General features: G+C 41.1%; 2 protein-coding genes across 2 annotated transcripts; both read left to right on the forward strand.

Moving 5' to 3' along the window:
* The first annotated feature begins 4416 nt into the window (after positions 1 to 4416).
* LOC115106275 (myogenic factor 6-like) lies at positions 4417 to 5864 on the forward strand. Its single transcript, XM_029628842.2, has 3 exons — positions 4417 to 4960; positions 5160 to 5253; positions 5351 to 5864. The coding sequence occupies exons 1-3, from the start codon at positions 4448 to 4450 to the stop codon at positions 5458 to 5460; spliced, it is 717 nt and encodes a 238-aa protein (XP_029484702.1). The 5' UTR covers positions 4417 to 4447; the 3' UTR covers positions 5461 to 5864.
* A 6540-nt stretch (positions 5865 to 12404) lies between these two features.
* LOC115106276 (myogenic factor 5-like) lies at positions 12405 to 15152 on the forward strand. Its single transcript, XM_029628843.2, is given in 4 exon segments — positions 12405 to 12446; positions 12448 to 13008; positions 14223 to 14298; positions 14637 to 15152. Coding segments are annotated over 4 exon segments (873 nt in total). The 3' UTR covers positions 14831 to 15152.
* The last annotated feature ends 5573 nt before the right edge of the window (positions 15153 to 20725 follow it).

Consider the following 20725-nt stretch of genomic DNA (forward strand, 5'->3'; position numbering starts at 1 on the left):
TGTCTCTAATCAGAATAGAAAGAGTGGGAGGCCCCGGTGCACAACTGAGCAAGACAAGTACATGGAGTGTGTAGTTTGAGAAACAGACGCTTCACAAGTCCCCAACTGGCAGCTTCATTAAATAGTACCCGCAAAACACAAGTCTCAAGGTCAACAGTGAAGAGGCAACTCTGGGATGCTGGCCTTCTAAGCAGAGTTGCAAAGAAAAAGCCATATCTCAGACTGGCAAATAAAATAAAAGATTAAGATGGGCAAAATAATCACTGGACACTTTAATAAATGTCAATTCATATTGCCACTTTAATAATGTTTGCATATCTTACATTACTCATATCACACTGTAACGGTTTTCTTCGGACCAAAGCGCAGCGCGGTTAGAGTTCAACATGTTTAATAAAGACAATAAACGTGAACACTACAAAATACCAAAACAACAAATGTGAAAAAACAAAACAAAAAACAAAACCGGCTACCTAAATATGGTTCCCAATCAGAGACAATGACTAACACCTGCCTCTGATTGAGAACCATATCAGGCCAAACATAGAAACGGGAAAACTAAACATACAACATAGAATGCCCACTCAGCTCACGTCCTGACCAACACTAAAACAAAGGAAACACAAAAGAACTATGGTCAGAACGTGACACACATGTACAGTTGAAGTCGGAAGTTTATATACACTTAGGTTGGAGTAATTAAAGCTAATTTTTCAACCACTCCACAAATTTCTTGATAACAAACTATAGTTTTGGCAAGTCGGTTAGAACATCTACTTTGAGCATGACACAAATAATTGTTCCAACAATTGTTTACAGACAGATTATTTCACAAATCCAGTGGGTCAGAAGCTTACATACACTACGTTGACTGTGGCTTTAAACAGCTTGGAAAATTCCATACAATTGTGTCATGGCTTTAGAAGCTTCTGATAGGGTAATTGACATCATTTGAGTCAATTGGAGGTGTACCTGTGGATGTATTTCAATGCCTACCTTCAAACGCAGTGCCTCTTTGCTTGACGTCATGGGAAAATCAAAAGAAATCAGCCAAGACCTCAGAAAAGAAATTGTAGACCTCCACAAGTCTGGTTCATCCTTGGGAGCAATTTCGAAATGCCTGAAGGTACCACTTTCATCAGTACAAACAATAGTACCCAAGTATAAACACCATGGGACCACGCAGCAGTCATACCACTCAGGAAGGAGACACGTTCTATCTCCTAGAGATGAACGCAAATGAATCCCAGAACAACAGCAAAGGACCTTGTGAAGATGCTGGAGGAAACAGGTACAAAAGTATCTATATCCACAGTAAAACGAGTCCTATAAATTGACATAACCTGAAAGGCCGCTCAGCAAGGAAGAAGCCACGGCTCCAAAACTACTCTAAAAAAGACAGACTAAGGTTTGCAGCTGCACATTGGGACAAAGATTGTACTTTTTGGAGAATTGTCCTCTGGTCTGATGAAACAAAAATAGAACTGTTCGGCGATAATGACCATCGTTACGTTTGAAGTTAAAAGGGGGAAGCTTGCAAGCCGAAGAACACCATCCCAAGGATGGCAGCATCATGTTGTGGGGGTGCTTTGCTGCAGGAGGGACTGGTGCACTTCACAAAATAGATGGCATCATGAGGAGGGACATTGTGGCTATATTGAAGCAACATCTCAAGACATCAGTCAGGAAGTTAAAGCTTGGTCGCAAATGGGTCTTCCAAATGAACAATTACCCCAAGCATACTTCGAAAGTGTGGCAAAATGGCTTAAGGACAGCAAAGTCAAGGTATTGGAGTGGCCATCACAAAGCCCTGAACTCAATCCTATAGAACATTTGTGGGCAGAACTGAAAAAGTGTGTGTGAGCAAGGAGGCCTACAGTTCTATTTTTGTTTCATCAAACCATAGGACATTTCTCAAAAAAGTATGATTTTGTCCTCATGTGCAGTTGCAAACCGTAATCTGTCTTTTTTATGGTGGTTTTGGAGCCGTGGCTTCTTCCTTGCTGAGCGGCCTTTCAGGTTATGTCGATATAGGACTAGTTTTACTGTGGATATAGATACTTTTGTACCTGTTTCCTACAGCATCTTCACAAGGTCCTTTGCTGTTGTTCTGGGATTGAATTGCACTTTTCGCACCAAAGTATGTTCATCTCTAGGAGACAGAATGCATCTCCTTGATGAGTGGTATGACTGCTGCGTGGTCCCATGGTGTTTATACTTGGGTACTATTGTTTGTACAGATGAACATGGTATCTTCAGGTGTTTGGAAATTGCTCCCAAGGGTGAACCAGACTTTTCGAGGTCTACAATTGTTTTCTGAGGTCTTGGCTGATTTCTTTTGATTTTCCCATGATGTCAAGCAAAGAGGCACTGAGTTTGAAGGTAGGCCTTGAAATACATCCACAGGTACAAATGATGTCAATTAGCCTATCAGAAGATCCTGAAGCCATGACATAATGTTCTGGAATTTTTCAAGCTGTTTAAAGGCACAGTCAACTTCTGTATGTAGATTTCTGACCTCCTGGAATTGTGATACGGTGAAATAATCTGTCTGTAAACAATTGTTGGAAAAATGACTTGTGTCATGCACAAAGTACAGTAGATGTCCTAACCGACTTGCCAAAACTATAGTTTTTTAACAAGAGATTTGTTGAGTGGTTGAAAAACAAGTTTTAGTGACTCCAATCTAAGTGTACGTAAACTTCCGACTTCAACTCTACTGTATTTTATACCATCTACTGCAACTTGCCGCTCAGCCATCGCTCATCCATATACTTATATGTACATATTCTCATTCACACCTTTAGATGTGTGTGTATTAGGTAGTTGTTGGGAATTGTTAGAATACTTGTTAGATATTACTGCACTGTTGGAACTAGAAGCACAAGCATTACGCTACACTCAAATTAACATTTGCTAACCATGTGTATGTGAGCAATAAAATTAGATTTGAAGAACACAGAGACTGGACAGAGGAACTCTGCCTAGAAGGCCAGCATCCCAGAGTTGCCTCTTCACTGTTGGCGTTGAGACTTGTGTTTTGCGGTTACTATTTAAGGAAGCTGCCAGAACCCACAAATGCTGATGCTCCAGATACTCAACTAGTCTAAAGAAGGCCAGTTTTATTGCGTCTTTAATCAGAACAACATATTTCAGCTGTGCTAACATAATTGCAAAATAATTTTCTAATAATCAATTAGCCTTTTAAAAGATAAACTTGGATTAGCTAACACGGCGTGCCATTGGATCACAGGAGTGATGGTTGCTGATAATGGGCCTCTGTACGCCTATGTAGATTTTCCATTAAAAATCTGGCGTTTCCAGCTATAACAGTCATTTACAAGATTAACAATATCTACACTGTTTTTCTGATCAATTTGATGTTATTTTAATGAACAGAAAATGTGCTTTTCTTTCAAAAACAAGGACATTTCTAAGTGACCACAAACTTTTGAATGGTAGTGTACATAGACACACACACACACACACACACACATACATGCACGGCACACACACACACATAATAGTTTCATAAATGTTCAGGTAACCCCAACGCTAATACTATAAATGGTAAACATAGGCCAAAAGGGTGACAAAAATATACTTGGCTAATTTCTTGGCACATGTCATGGATACCATATCTCTAGGCAGAAACAGGAGCACTCAGCGACCACTAGTATCCCAGCTGAGAAGCAGACTTTGCAGATCGTAGAAAAAAAATGTCAAAGGCCACATAGCACCACTGAGAAGACTTTCATCTATTTTATGGATTTAAGATGAATGAGTCCCAGATCTATTTATACTGCCTAGATATCACGCATGTCATTTTGACTGCACATTCATATCTATTTATGATTGGACATGGCACAAGTTAAAACTGCACTTAACCATTCTTGCTGTCTAGGATATGTTTCTTTGAAATGTCATAATCTATATTGTAGAATTTCAGCCTACAGTAGGTTGGGAATTGAGCTTAAAAGTTGAAAGGTTTTGATAAGACTAGTCAACAAGAACGAATATACTTTATTATTATTATTAGTTATGAACATAATGTTTTTGGAACTTTGCAAGTCAGTTGAGGGCCAATATATGTTCCACTTAGGGGAGCCAACTTCTTGGGGAGGGCCTGAAGATTACATTGACAGTTATCTTGTAGGTTGAGAATGTTACCGTTTCACTGTGAAACAGATATTGAAAACACCTGTCATAAGTTTGAAGTGACGTTTTAACTTTCATTGAGAGGTGTTAACGCTTATTTATTTTCTACACAAACTCGCTTGGTAGTAAAAAACCCCATTGAGAAAAAAAGGTTGATGCACTGCGACAGCTAAGCGCTGGATAGAGTTTCAGTTTCTATATATAAGCCTGGTGACTTAGGTCACTGGGCTATTTAAATGCCATGCAGTGTCCCACTGTCAAAACATAGGCCGTGCGAGGGTACAACAGTATGGTGGACCTTTTTGAGACCAACACTTATTTCTTCAACGATCTGCGCTATCTCGAGGGAGATCATGGACCATTGCAGCACTTGGACATGGCGGGGGTGTCCCCTTTGTACCACGGGAATGTCAGCCCGTTGTCGCCTGGGGGGGATCCGTCCGAGACTGGATGTGACAGCAGTGGAGAGGAGCATGTCCTCGTACCCCCTGGTCTTCAGCCGCACTGCGAGGGACAGTGCCTCATCTGGGCTTGTAAGGTTTGTAAAAGAAAGTCTGCACCAACCGACAGGCGCAAAGCGGCCACTCTCAGGGAAAGAAGGCGGCTCAAGAAGATCAATGAGGCATTCGATGCGTTGAAGAAAAAGACCGTGCCCAATCCGAACCAGCGGCTGCCCAAAGTGGACATTTTACGCAGCGCCATAAACTACATCGAGCAATTGCAGGACCTGTTGCATACACTGGATGAGCAAGAAAAAACGCCTCAAAATGGCTCATATAACTATAACGTGAAAGAACACCATGTAAGCTTCATTTGAGTAGTATTTGCATCTGCATTTTTTTATGTCACTTTATGCATACAATAATTTGCTTTACACTTAAAGGGAACATTTCCACAATGAGAAATATCTTACTGTGCATTATACTTGTAGGCCTACTACTTTGTATAATAACACGTGTGTTAGTATACACTTAAGCTAATATATGTGTGTGTACATGAAGGTGTCCAATAAGGAGTACCATTGGAAGAAGAACTGTCAAAACTGGCAGACCTCAGCTGATCATTCCAATGCACCAATGACGAATCAGAGAGAAGGTTGGAACCAATTATGAATAGTAAATTAAATCTAAATTGCTCTTTTGCAACTCATCAACTGATTATACATCTTATATATTTGATTTCTATATTTCAGGCTTCACGGAGTCTTCAGCGTCCACCAGCCTTCTTCGCCTGTCATCAATCGTTGACAGTATATCAAGTGAAGAGAAACCGACTTGCAACGAAGAAGTCTCAGAAAAATAAATCATGATTTATTGGAATTTTGTAGCCTGTATAAGCGACGTCAGCATTTCATATTTCCATTGTCTATTTCGAAATTATTTTCACTTCTTTATTCATATGTTTTAGTTTCCATTTACTTATTCATTTGTGCAAATTAACGGGCATTTTGTAGTCAATGTTTTCTTTTAAATTGTATGAATGGTCAATATTTTCTTTCTAAGGTATGACAACAATGGAACTATAATATTTTATTTCCAAATGGACATTTGATAATTGTAAATATTTTATAATATATTAACAACTTAATTTATTTTACATATAAAAGGCAGAAACACAACCTCAAGAGATTCATTGTTGTATTTGAGTATTTCTATATGAACTGACCAACAAATAAATTGTAAGCATTGTATCTTACAAGGCATCTACACGTTTTGTTCATCACTATCTATGCACTTCATTATTTATTTTAAATACTTGTCAGGTATTTTAAGGCAGTTTTAGTTTTGACACATTTTGATATAAAAACAAATTACATTTTGTACACTATATCGCCTTGACACGTGTAGTATAATATAGTATCAAGAAAACCATGCATTTAAAACCTCAGGTATTCAATTTTGAATTATCCTATGTCGTACCAGTTTTTTAAATTAGACTTGACTCCAAATACTATAGATTAATTTATGCTGTATTGCTACTTAAGGTAGGTCATACGGTGTTCAACCTCTTTGCAGGTCATGTCATTCTTATTATGTGACAATCTTTCAGCCATACCTTTCAGGTCTCATAATGATATCCGAGAATATCCCTAATGTCCCCACTAACCCACTTGATCATGTGGAATTTGAATAGAGATATGACACTGTACATGCAAGCATCAGCCACAAGTTCCCCCAGTACTCATGGGTATTAGAAGACCATAAAATCCAACGGGAACTGAAATAGCCTGGGCTCCTTTCTTTGTTCCAGCTGGCAGAGAGCTAGCCTGGGCTCCTTTCTTTGTTCCAGCTGGCAGAGAGCTAGCCTGGTCCACTTCAGTAGCGTTACATTGACGTTTTAGTCATTCAGCAGACGCTCTTATGCAGAGCGAATTACAATTAGTGTGTCCATCTTAGGATAGCTAGGTGAGACAACCACATTTCACAGTCGTAGCAAGTATATTTTCCCTCATAAAGTAGTTAGCAAAGTCGGTGCTAGTCGGAAATTAATGTATTAGAAAAACATATATTATTAAATATTATTACTATTGTTATTTTACAAGTATTATTATTTTGTCACCTCTAAACTCAGATATGCTTCGACATGGAAACTTGGCCAGGAGGCAACGGTGCAAAGCCCTCGGTGATAATGCAGCCATCTATTAGGTCCTAATTCATGATCACTTGTTTGATCATGCACATTAGCACAACGTTTACACATAGTTTATACGGGACTCCCTGAATGTATGTTTGATATGATGATCTCTTTCTCCTACATGTTGACTTGGGGAGTCCTACTTGTTTATGATCCCACAGTGCATTGCTGTGCTGACCTAAGCCTGCATCACAGTGAGCACTGCTCCTCTCCCTCTCAGATCTCTGTGGCTGACACACTGCCCTGCTGACCCCTGTGTGTCCAGCCTGGTGTCATAGACTAGTCATAACATAATGTTAGCCACAACAAATTGGAATTTGTAACATATCAGAAGAATTGTAAATTCAAAACATAACTTGTCATATGACATGTAATACGTAAAATATCATACGAATTGTAATTTGTAACATATAATAAGAAATGGATGATGAACACCCAGAAAATAACACGTCATACCAAACGTAAAATATCATCCTAATTTCAGTTTACCAGATTTTTTGTTTACTGTTACGTCCACCCGAGTCCAGGTTGTTCTGTCTGCCTTTCCCTCAGCCCTCACACTAATGTAAGCATACACACACACACACCTCACACTGACTCATGACCCCAAGCACACACACAACTTATTAGTGACTCATCCAACAGTCATTTGAAAAAGAGGCCATAATAGAGATGCACTAGGGTCTCTGTGGGGTGTTGTTTTTGTATTGCCGCTGAGTACATTCAAATTGATTAACCTTACAGTCTTTGTATAAAGGTGTAAAAGGCTTTAGGGTAGGGTACGTTTTGGGTGATTTCTCAAAACAGCAGATTGCATATCCAATGTACCAACCTTTATCCAAATCACAATGTCAAACCACCCACGCTCCTATTTCTAGTGGGATTAAACATAGATTTAATGAGCACTTCAGTGATGCCTGATACAGTAAGTACTATCAAAGGATATAGGGCCTGTGAAGTCCCTTCACATCTTTCCTTTTACTTCTGACTCTCTCACTGAACCAAACTGAAACTAGATAGCTCCAACAGTAATGTTGTTTTAATGGGATCGAAGCAGCTTTCTCACAGTGAGTTTGTGAGCCTGTTTCCCAGTGTCCATGAGAATTGTCCAGCGTCTTCCTTCCAAATGAGTTCTAAGGCTCTCCTATATCCCACCAAATGACCTTGTCAATCTACTGTTTGTTTTTGGATAATATCGTTGATATGTTTGACCAAAATCTACCACCTGCTCAACATTGAGACCTAAACCTTGGGAAAATAGCAATTACCACCTTTATGTTGAGAGGGACGTCATTTCTTTGGGACCTGTTATTTTAAGATTTAGATGCGAATTGATCAGTCTGGGGTTTAATAGATGTGATTCCTATGCTAATGTCTATGATTACTGTCTTATTTATGTATAATACAGTCTTTATAAGTTAGGTGTTAGAGATTCAATTGTTTAATCCTCTCTCTGGGTGTTTTAAATGGAGGATAAGTGCAGTACGATGTATTATCACCATTTGACTTGTTAGTAGACAACATCGGTCTGCAATTTTACAGAGATTTCCTTGTCATTTATGATGCGATCGAAATGGATTTTGCTGTGGAGGATGTGTTTAAAAAGTCAAGGCCGATGAAAGGGGAGATTTTATAGGGGAGGATCAGCCTTTGGGAGAAATGCCTTGATTTATCTGGCTTTCCTAGAATATCCTGCTATGAAATGATTCCCTGCAACATTGTAGTTGGCAGCACACTGCAGCTCTCTGCCAGACAAGTGGTGTTGCCAATCAAAAACCCTCGTCATGTGATATGATCTAATGCACCCATTAAAGTAACTGTCCAGTGAAAGTCTCACTTTTAAAAGTTCATATTCTGTTAACTCATACCCAAATCATCTTACTCATACCCAAATAACTCATACCCAAATAATTGTTAACTCATCCAATACTCGCATTTGTGGCCAAAGTCTAAATTGGACAAACAAAAAAACACTTCAACAACCCCACCTCAAACTTCTATCTCAAACAGACCATATAAAAAAATGCTTGCTATTTCCTCATAGAATATGATGTCATACTCCTGAGGAGGATGAGCTGGCCAATCAGTGGTCTAAAGGAGGATGAGCTGGCCAATCGGTGGTCTACTTGCATGAATATTTTTAATGCTCACATTAATATTTTTAATGACCGGTATATGCCCAAAACATTCTATTGCTGAGGTACACCCACACCATTCCAACACAGTAAAGATGATTTTTTAACATACATAATTACACTTTTTGGAAGGAAATCTATTTCACTCATATTGTAACCAAAAGTTGGTCATATTTCATAGAAATCTGGAAACACTAGACAGTTACTTTAAGAAATGGGCTTCCCACCATATATAAAAACAAACATTGGTTAACTGGAAAAGTGAAATACTATACATGAAGGATTATATAAAGTGTGATTTAAATGATTGTATCAGTCTGAAACATGTTGTTCATCAGACAAAATTGAGATGATTTGTCACCATACTCCACATCTTTCAGAAATATAACAAAAATACGTGTCCATCTATGGCATGTAGAATCTGTGGTAAATAAACCTTTATGGAACATTTGATATATGACCCCTATGGAGACCGGATAAGAGGGGCACAACATCACATGAAATCAAAGCTTAAGCAAGTTTAGAAGAAATAAGGGTTTCACGTGAGGGGAAAGGGACATTAAATCCCAGCTAATGCCCTACACTTAACTCTGCCTCTGACCCCCGACAACAACTCCGGAATAGAGGCGATAAAAAACAAACCCCCTAGTTCCCAAGAGACACCGCTAGCACTGCAGATCACAGAGTCAGAGTGAGTGTGTACAACGTCTGGAGCAGCGCATAGGCTTCTGCTAGATGTATCGCCACTAACACCATATGCTGGTGCAATCGTATCCTATAGGCTCAATTAACTGTTGGTTGTTGCCAGGTTTTCTCGTTTTCCATATTGTTGGGGATTGTTCACAGTCAATATAGCCTTTGATCTCAACCGCAGCATCGAGGGCCAGGCTCATGCCAATGTCTTCTTCAGCTGTGCGCAATACAAACTCGGACCGCAATTCAGTGGCAGGTACTAGAGTGTTTTCTTAGGTGTGCGCGGTTCCCAGAGATAGAGGAGGACAAACGTTTTGACACGTTGTGAGAAATATCCACATTGTATCCGTGTAGGGTGTCAACAAACACAACGCTCGAATAATTACTCCGACGACTGAAAATGGCAGCTCATCATGGCTATTCATCAGTGTTTGTTCTAGCTAGTTTCTCATGCGTTATTAGGTTATGCACATGTTGTTCGGGCGCAAGCCGCCTCTTTCGAGATGCAGCTTAAATAATGAATATAGCATGCTTATTAACATGTATTACAAGCCGAATATTTTAAAAGTTAACACAATTGTAATGCCAGATTTTTAGTTTTATTGAGTGAAATGTATCAAGGATACAATGCGATACAGGTCTTTTAAGAGGGGCCTCAAAACTATACATTAGACATTGAGACCTTTCCAGGTGCAACAATTACAGTGCTGTGAAAAAGTATTTGTCTCCTTCCTGATTTCTTATTTTTTTGCACATTTGTCGCACTTGAATGTTTCAGATCATCAAAGAATTATTAATATTACACAAAGATAACCCAAGTAAACACAACATGCAATTTGTAAGTGATCACTTTCTTTATTAAGGGAAAAAGATATCCGAACCTTCATGGCCCAATATGACCCAAAGTAATTGCCCCCCCCCTTGTTAAATCATGAATTTACTGTGGTTAATCACATTTTTTGCAAAGCTGAGTTCAATTTCACTAGCCACAGCCAGGCCTGATTACTGATGAAAATGACAAAGGGGGCGCAGAGACGAATCATCAAAGAGGTCACAAAAGAACCCACTACAACATCTAAAGAACTGCAGGCCTCACTTGTCTCAGCTAAGGTCAGTGTTCATGACTCAACCATAAGAAAGAGACTGGGCAAAAATGGCATCCATGGCAGAGTTCCAAGGCGAAAACCACTGCTGACCAAAAATAACATAAAGGCTCGTCTCACTTTTGGCAAAAAAAGCATCTTGATGATCCGCAAGACTTTTGGGAAAATATTCTGTGGACTGACGAGACAAAAGTTGAACTTTTTGGAAGGTGTGCGTCCCGTTACATCTGGCGTAAAAGTAACACAGCATTTCAGAAAAAGAACATCATACCAACAGTCAAATATGGTGGTGGTAGTGTGATGGTCTGGGGCTGATTTGCTGCTTCAGGACCTGGAAGACTTGTTGTGATTGATGGAACCATTCATTCTGCTCTCTACCAAGACATCCTGAAGGAGAATGTCTGGCCGTCAGTTTGTGACCTCAAGCTGAAGCGCACTTGGGTTCTGCAGCAGGACAATGATCCAAAACACACCAGCAAGTCCACCTCTGAATGGCTTAAAAAAACAAAATGAAGGTTTTGGAGTGGCCTTGTCAAAGTCCGGACTTGAATCCGATTGAGATGCTGTGGCGTGACCTTAAAAAGGCGGTTCATGCTCAAAAACCCTCCAATGTGGCTGAATTAAAACAATTCTGCAAAGAAGAGTGGGCCAAAATTCCTCCACAGCGACGTGAAAGACTCATGGCCAGTTATCGCAAACGCTTGATTGCAGTTGTTGCTGCTGAGGGTGGAACAACCAGTTATTAGGTTTTGGGGGCAATTACTTTTTCACATAGGACCATGAAGGTTCGGATAGCTTTTTCCCTTAAATAAAATCATCACTTAAAACTGCGTTTTGTGTTTACTTGGGTTATCTTTGTGTAATATTTAAATGTGTTTGATCTGAAACATTTAAGTGTGACAAATGTGCAAAAAAAAAAGAAATAAGGAAGGAGGCAAATACTTTATCACAGCACTGTATATGTACATGTTTAAATGTATAGGCCTATCTGTTTGGAATATAATTTGACATGGCTATAATTAGAAAACTAGGTCTTGCAAATTCTTCACGAATTGAAGCCCTCGTGTTAATTGCTCAATTACCTATTTTAATGAGTTTTAACAAACACGGACACGGTGTAATGACACCTTCAATGATGAGTTAGGACCGGTTAGAGGAGTTACCGCAGCAATGTGAATGATCGGGATTTGAAATGTTACACCTCCCTTTGCAGCTGGGCTGCATCTGTAACGCTGCTATTTGTCTCAAGCATAAAATTGGCCTGCGAACTCTTGTACATGGTTCACCTCGTTGCTATTGGTCAGTTTCAGAAAACTAAACTAATCTCCATTATTATCACACATATGTGTATGATTTTGAATGTTGGCTCATTGCAATATTAGTAGTGTATATAATTACAAATGGGTATAGAAAACATACTATTTTGTGAGATCTGAGAGGTAAAGTTATTCTCCTCTTTACCTGTTCAACTATTGGTGTTCACCAACAATTACCTTTACTCAAAATAGGTCTGTTTATTACAGAAAAGGGCCATGTAGTGGTGTAATGAGTGGGAAAACACCAGTGAGTGCAGATGTGGGGAACTCTGCAGGGTACTGGGGGTGAGGGAGCGGGTGGGGTGGAGAGCTGAGCTAACCCCAGCCTGCCTGGGCCAATGGGGCATGGTAATTAGATCTGGCCAATGTGGGCCTTGGGCTGTGGACTGGGGGCATATAAGGGGGGCCCCATGGCAGCAGCCCCCTCATATCACTCAGAGGTCTCCTCTCTCACCCCACTGCTCTCCCAAAGCAGAGAGTTATTTCCTTCCTTTCTTCAACCACAACAACAGCCCAGCCATGGATGTCTTCTCCCCATCCCAGGTCTTCTATGACAGCGCCTGTGCCTCCTCGCCAGAGGACCTGGACTTCGGCCCCGGGGAACTGGACGGCTCAGAGGAGGACGAGCACGTCCGGGTCCCTGGGACTCCTCACCAGGCGGGTCACTGCCTTCAGTGGGCCTGCAAGGCCTGCAAGCGTAAGTCCAGCACAGTGGACCGGCGGCGGGCTGCCACCATGAGGGAACGACGCCGGCTGAAAAAGGTGAACCACGGCTTCGAGGCTCTGAGGCGCTGCACCTCAGCCAACCCCAGCCAGAGGCTGCCTAAGGTGGAGATCCTGCGCAACGCCATCCAGTACATCGAGAGCCTCCAGGAGCTGCTCCATGAGCATGTGGAGAACTACTACGGCCTTCCTGGGGAGAGCAGCTCAGAGCCTGGGAGCCCCTCGTCCAGCTGCTCCGACAGCATGGTGAGACTGAGACCAGACACACACGGACTCATATACAGCTTCACTCACTGTCTCCTCATCTCTGTGCAGCACACAGAGGTTTTTTCAGGTCCTGCTAGTTCAGTGTCTGCTGAAACGCTTTCCCTCTTTGGACTAATTCAGAGTACTCTATTTGCATGGTGGATCACATTGCTGTTAGCCTCTGTCTTGTTGCATCTCCCAAGATCTTGAGTTAAAAAGCTTTTGTTTGGGACTCTACCTTAGTAGCTTAATTCCCGATGTCTCTGAGCATGCATATTGTAATACTAATTTGCATTTAGAGTATCTCCCTGGATCTGAAGGGGAACAGGCTCACTTTAAATGTAGAATGTTTATTGAATAGACTTGCACTGATTGTGCTGTTGGGGGATCTCAATTACAATGTTCCCTTGTGCATTTCATCTTCTTTGGCTGCTTCATTAATGTAAACCTCTCTTGTGCAGTGTTATATATGCATGATGCATTACGTTTCACATGCAAATGCTATCCTTTTCTGTATTGGTGTGTTTGGTGCATGTACATTACCCCAGTGCATGCATGATACTTTCTCAGTTGGCCAGTCAAGATTAGAATCAGCTCCACAAAACAGTGGTTAGAAGGTGATGCGATGCTAAATAATAGAATGGATCTTTATGATGGCGGATGGAGTAATGGCTTTCCCACCATTGTACACGTTATAGCCTAATAAACCCTGCTAAATCCACCTTACTGAAGTCTGGCAGGAAAGACTGTGCTTTTCTGCATTCCATCCTGACTGCATGTTCTCCTCCACTGCCAGGATTTTCTGCAGATTTACTGGGAGAAAGTGTCATCTTGCACAAACTGGTGTTGCTTCCACTGATACAATCGATTCGCCATGGCTAGAGCCCGGGCAGATCATGGGAGTAGCCTGCAACTTTGGCCCTGAGGTGGCTGTGAAATAAAGAACCCTAGCCAGACAGGCAGGAACACTGTGGATTTATCAGTCTGGCAAGATGACCAAGGATGACATTATTTACCGATATTTTAATATGATTTCATATTTGTATGTTCTTATCTTAGTGGCTTTCTTTATTGTGCACCATTTACAAACCTCAGTTGAGGAAAATGCATTTCAGACACTTCAAAATGTCTGAAACGTAGAAAGGGGAATAATGTCACGTGCTTTGTCATGACTGCTGTGCTAACGTCAGTTTGCTTTGTTTGTTTCCTTGTAGGTTGACTGTAACAGTCCTGTTGTGTGGCCTCAGATGAACACAAGCTTTGGCAACAACTACAGTTACATTAAGAATGGTAAGACACATTGATTAATATGTTTTTCTGTTTGTTATGTCATATAAAACTAGAGACATTGTCTAATGAATACATGTAATGGACTTATGTTAGGCTATGGTCTGGCTACCACCTGTGTAGGTTGACTATTGTAAAACTTGCCAGGTTTACATTCATTCGTTTTGATTCGTACTATAAAGACACAAATTATGTTACGTGAATATTCTGTCTTTCCATTTAAATTCACCATACACATAAATTGACTCAATTGGACATGGTAGTTAACTGATCTCATCCATAAGATGAGCTATCTTCATTGTCTTGACTGACCTTGTCCTTCCCCTGTTTGTCCTGTCTAGTGATCTCTGGAGAGAGAGGTGCTGGTGCCTCCAGCCTGGCCTGCCTGTCTAGCATAGTAGATCGCCTCTCCTCGGTAGATGCCAGTACCCCAGCAGGGCTCAGAGATATGCTTACCTTCTCGCCCTCCAGCACCGACTCCCAGCCTTGCACTCCAGAAAGCCCCGGGACCAGACCTGTGTACCACGTGTTGTGAAGATGACCTGCATTAGAATATAAGTCATCTGATGGCCCTGATCTTTAACCGCATACCACTTTGACTTCCTATTTCGGTGATGGCTAAGATCGATCAACACCTGCCAACCTTTGTATTGTAAATAAGATTGTAAATATGTACTGTAAATGTTCATTTATTTGAAACAATATAAATACCAACTGTGACCTATTTAATTGATCCTTTTCATGTGTCTGTCCTGATATAGTCCTATGCATCATTGAAACAAGTTGTATTTAAGCTATTGCATTTGTTAGCTTCACGTTTCTCATGATCAATAAACGTTTCAACAATTCTAGAGTTCCCACATCTGTTGGTGTAAATGTTGTTTAATCCATCAAAAACAGTGACTACAGAAGAGAGAGTAGCTTGCATTCCATTCCTGGTCAGAGTGTTGGTGTGGTGGGTGGAGATGGGAAGGGGAGGAGAGAGGGTTTGTGTACCTGTTTTTTCTTCAGTAACAAATGTTTCTCATTGTTAACACCCCTAACTACACCCTAAACACTATGGCTTTGAACAAATGGCCTGAACATAACAAGGGGAAGGGGTTACTAGTATCATATGTTGCGTCTCATCAAAGCCTATAGCTCATAAAATCAAAGCGTTACAGTCTTTTTCCTGTTGTATTGTGACCCCATTAGGCTAAAAGGATTTCCCTCACATTTATAACACATTTATAAAACATTTATAATAGAAGAACACAGTCAAATTGAATGTGTCACTGCAGTTTTCTTTTTACATGGGTTTGAAAGCAACCAACAGATTATGTCAATCCTATATCACTTGCCCTATGGCAGCACAGCACACAGTCACGCCCATGTGAAAACATAGAAACCTGTCTCATTGTGACACAACCTTCGAGAGATACGCAAGTCTTCATGTTAATGACAAGCACCTTCCTATTGTGACACCAGAGGGAGAGACTCAGTGGCGAGTGGGCCATAATGGTAGTTAAACACTAGCTCTGCCTCTGTGGCATTATGCTAGATGGCTCTGTGGCATAGCAGGCATACCAGCGAGGGCTTCTATTTCAGTAAGCCACACCGCTGGCTACGAAGCTCCCCGCGCATTGAAGTAATTTTCCATGGCTAAACATTGGATATATTCATAAATCACTCATGTGACGTCATGGGATGACAAGAGATATAATCTTTGTTTCCACATCAACAGATAGTATGACCCAAGGTTACAACAGGGGTAGGATTTGCATCAAGTACTTTATTATTAGGATATCATTCATCTATTTCCTTTTGATTCCTCTTCCAACCTGGACAATGTAAGGACTAAACGTAGCCTGACACAAATCACTCTAATGTGAAGTACTCTGGCATTTCTCACAATAGCCAAAGCCATTATTTGCAGTACTGAGTATACACTATTACCACAAGAGGGAGGTATTTCTAATACTTGACTATGAGATGTCACTTGTCATGCTCACATGACTAGAGCTTTTCAAATTGCTTATCTAATAAGTAGGCTGTGATATTGTTTGTGTCATACTCCAGTTAAACAGTAATTACCTGACAAATTGATAAAGATATAGGATCTTAATTTTACTCAGTTTATTACAGCAGGAAAATAATTCTGCAGCAACAGGAAATGAATTATTATTAAGTGAATTATTATGTGGATTATAATTAACAGACATTTTTGTAGGGGTTGACACATTTTTCACAAGGGAAAATCAAGTCTGAGATTTTATAGTGTAAATTACAAAGTCAGGAGTCTTATTAAACCTCATATATAGTAAGTTTTACATTTCCTGAATTGCAGGAAAGTTCTCCTGGAACAGGGTGATCCAATTAAATTTGAAACTCCAAAACCCACGTGCTCAAGTGGAGCCAATGTTGTCCTCATGCTCACTGCAAATCCCTCCTTTAAATTATGAGACGGCTATGAGGTTAGCTAGCTGCCAGACTCTTACATTAAATATATTTAACAATATTAAGTGAATAATCACATCAATACAATATAATTAGCCTGCTGCCAGACTCTTACATTAAACATAATTTAACATTAAGTGATTCATAATCACATCAATATAATTCAAACAGTTTTGTCATTATGAAGGCTAACTATTGCCCTTATTTAACTAGGCAAGTCAGTTAAGAACAAACTCTTATTTTCAATGACGGCCTAGGAACAGTGGGTTATCTGCCTGTTCAGGGGTAGAACGACAGATTTATACCTTGAAAGCTCAGGGATTTGAACTTGCAATCTTCCGGTTACTAGTCCAACGCTCTAACCGCTAGGCTACCCTGCCGCCCCACCTTTGAGTGAGTAATCTAGACATCATGTTGATTTATCCCACTGGGCACAGATGTCCATTCAACATCTATTCTACGTTGTTTAACCAACGTTGATTCAACCAGTGTGTGCCCAGTGGGATTTTAGGCTATAGCTAGTTGTCTAGTTAATAATAGTATACACCCCTCAAATTCAAATCTGGACCTCAAACCATAAAAAAGTCCCCTCTAATCAGTGACTGATTTAAACTTGGGACACCAGGCCTGGTAGTCCTGAGGCATGGTCCTAGGGCTCAGGTCCTCCATGAGAAAGAGAAAGAGAGAGAGAGAGAAAAAGAGAGAGGGAATTAGAGAGAGCATACTTAAATTCACACAGGACACCGGATAAGACAGGAGAAATACTCCAGATATAACAGACTGACCCTAGCCCCCGACACATAAACGATTGCAGCATAAATACTGGAGGCTGGGACAGGAGGAGTCGGGAGACACTGTGGCCCAGTCCGACGGTACCCCCGGACAGGGCCAAACAGGCAGGATATAACCCCACCCACAGCCCCCCCACCACTAGAGGGATATCATCAACCACCAACTTACTATCCAGAGACAAGGCCAAGTATAGGCCACGAAGATCTCTCCCACGGCACGAACCCAAGGTGGGGTGCCAACTTGTACAGGAAGATCACGTCAGTGACTCGACCAACTCAAGTGACGCACCCCTCCTAGGGATGGCATGGAAGAGCACCAGTAAGCCAATGACTCAGCCCCTGTAATATGGTTTGAGGCAGAGAATCCCAGTGGAGAAAGGGGAACCGGCCAGGCAGAGACAGCAAGGGTGGTTCGTTGCTCCAGTGCCTTTCCGTTCACCTTCACACTCCTGGGCCAGACTACACTCAATCACAGGACCTACTGAAGAGATGAGTCTTCAACAAAGACGTAAAGGTCAAGACCGAGTCTGCGTCTCTCACATGGATAGGCAGACCATTCCATAAAAATGTAGCTCTATATGAGAAAGCCCTGCCTCCAGCTGTTTGCTTAGAAATTCTAGGGACAGTAAGGAGGCCTGCGTCTTGTGACCGTAGCTTACGTGTAGGTATGTACGGCAGGACCAAATCAGAAAGATAGGTAGGAGCAAGCCCATGTAATGCTTTGTAGGTTAGCAGTAAAACCTTGAAATCAGCCCTAGCCTTAACAGGAAGCCAGGGTAGAGAAGCTAGCACTGGAGTCATATGATCATATTTTTTGGTTCTAGTCAAGATTCTAGCAGCCGTGTTAAGCACTAACTGAAGTTTATTTAGTGCTTTATCCGGGTAGCCGGACTTTAGAGCATTGCAGTAGTCTAACCTAGAAGTGACAAAAGCATGGATTCAGTTTTCTGCATCATTTTTGGACAGAAAGTTTCTGATTTTTGCAATGTTATGTAGATGGAAAAAAAGCTGTCCTTAAAACAGTCTTGATACGGTCGTCAAAAGAGAGATCAGGGTCCAGAGTAACGCCGAGGTCCTTCATAGTTTTATTTGAGACGACAAGATTAATTGTCAGATTCAACAGAAGATCTCTTTGTTTCTTGGGACCTAGAACTATCTCTGTTTTGTCCGAGTTTAATAGTAGAACATTTGCCGCCATCCACTTCCTTATGTCTGAAACACAGGCTTCCAGGGAGGGCAATTTTGGGGCTTCACCATGTTTCATTGAAATGTACAGCTGTGTGTCGTCCACATAGCAGTGAAAGTTAACATTATGTTTCCGAATGACATCACCAAGAGCTAAACTATATAGTGAAAACAATAGTGGTCCTAAAATGGAGCCTTGAGGAACACCGAAATGTACAGTTGATTTGTCAGAGGACAAACCATCTACAGAGACAAACTGATATCTTTCTGACAGATAAGATCTAAACCAGGCCAGAACCTGTCCATGTAGACCAATTTGGGTTTCCAATCTCTCCAAAAGAATGTTGTGATAGATGGTATCAAAAGCAGCACTAAAGTCTAGAAGCACGAGGACATATACAAAGCCTCGGTCTGATGCCATTAAAATGTAATTTACCACCTTCACAAGTGCAGTCTCAGTGCTATGATGGGGTCTAAAACCAGACTGAAGCGTTTCGTATGCATTGTTTGTCTTCAGGAAGGAATGGGAAACAGCAAATTTTTTTGAGAGGAATGGGAGATTCAATATATGCCGATAGTTTTTTATATTTTCTGGGTCAAGGTTTGTCTTTTTCAAGAGAGGCTTTATTACTGCCACTTTTAGTGAGTTTGGTACACATCTGATGGATAGAGAGACATTTCTAATGTTCAACATAGGAGGGCCAAGCACAGGAAGCAGCTCTTTCACTAGTTTAGTTGGAATAGGGTCCAGATGGCAACTTGAAGATTTAGAGGCCATGATTATTTTCATCAATGTGTCAATAGATAAAATATTAAAAAACTTGAGTGTCTCCCTTGATCCTTGGTCCTGGCAGTGTTGTGCAGACTCAGGACAACTGAGCTTTGGAGGAATACGCAGATTTAAAGAGGAGTCCGTAATTTGCTTTCTAATCATCATGATCTTTTCCTCAAAGAAGTTCATGAACTTGTCACTACTGAAGTGAAAGCCATCCTCTTTTGGGGAATGCTGCTTTTTAGTTAGCTTTACGCAAGGTTAAATTGAGTTCCTCAGTTAGGTAGTTAACTGACTTTTGTACTCTGACGTCCTTGGGTAGGTGGAGGGAGTTTGGAAGGGCATCAAGGAATCTTTGGGTTGTCCGAGAATTTATAACACAGCTTTTGATGATCCTTGGTTGGGATCTGAGCAGATTATTTGTTGCGATTGCAAACGTAATAAAATGGTGGTCCGATAGTCCAGGATTATGAGGAAAAACATTAAGATCCACAATTATTCCATGGGACAAAACTGGGTCCAGAGTATGACTGTGGCAGTGAGTAGGTCCGGAGACATGTTGGACAAAACCCACTGAGTCGATGATGGCTCCGAAAGCCTTTTGGAGTGGGTCTGTGGACTTTTCCATGTGAATATTAAAGCCACCAAAACTCAGTGAGGAACACTGTATATGGCCCAGGAGGCCTGTAAACAGTAGCTATAAAACGTGATTGAGTAGGCTGCATAGATTTCATGACTAGAAGCTCAAAAGACGAAAGCGCAGTATTTTTTTTTTTGGTAAATTGAAATTTGCTATCGTAAATGTCAGCAACACCTCCACCTTTGCGGGATGCGTGGAGGATATGGTCACTAGTGTAACCAGGAGGTGAGGCCTCATTTAGCACGGGAAATTCATCAGGCTTAAGCCATGTTTCAGTCAGGCCAATCACCTCAAGATTATGATCAGTGATTAGTTCATTGACTATAACTGCCTTGGAAGTGAGGGATCTAACATTAAGCAGCCCTATTTGGAGATGTGAGATATCACAATCTCTTTCAATAGTGACAGGAATGGAGGAGGTCTTTATTCTAGTGAGATTGCTAAAGCGAACACCGCCATGTTTAGTTTTGCCCAACCTAGGTCGAGGCACAGACACGGTCTCAATGGGGATAGCTGAGCTGACTACACTGACTGTGCTAGTGGCAGGCTCCACTAAGATGGCAGGCTGGCTAACAGCCTGCTGCCTGGCCTGCACCCTATCTCATC

This window comes from Oncorhynchus nerka, linkage group LG23 (assembly GCF_034236695.1).
Source record: "Oncorhynchus nerka isolate Pitt River linkage group LG23, Oner_Uvic_2.0, whole genome shotgun sequence".
In the NCBI taxonomy this organism is placed as follows: Eukaryota; Metazoa; Chordata; class Actinopteri; order Salmoniformes; family Salmonidae; genus Oncorhynchus; species Oncorhynchus nerka.

Coding starts and splice junctions, on each gene's coding strand:
- LOC115106275 (XM_029628842.2), top strand. CDS start 4,448: ATGGTGGACCTTTTTGAGACCAACACTTATTTCTTCAACGATCTGCGC. Junction 4,961..5,159: donor ATAACGTGAAAGAACACCAT/GTAAGCTTCATT, acceptor GTGTACATGAAG/GTGTCCAATAAGGAGTACCA. Junction 5,254..5,350: donor AATGACGAATCAGAGAGAAG/GTTGGAACCAAT, acceptor TCTATATTTCAG/GCTTCACGGAGTCTTCAGCG.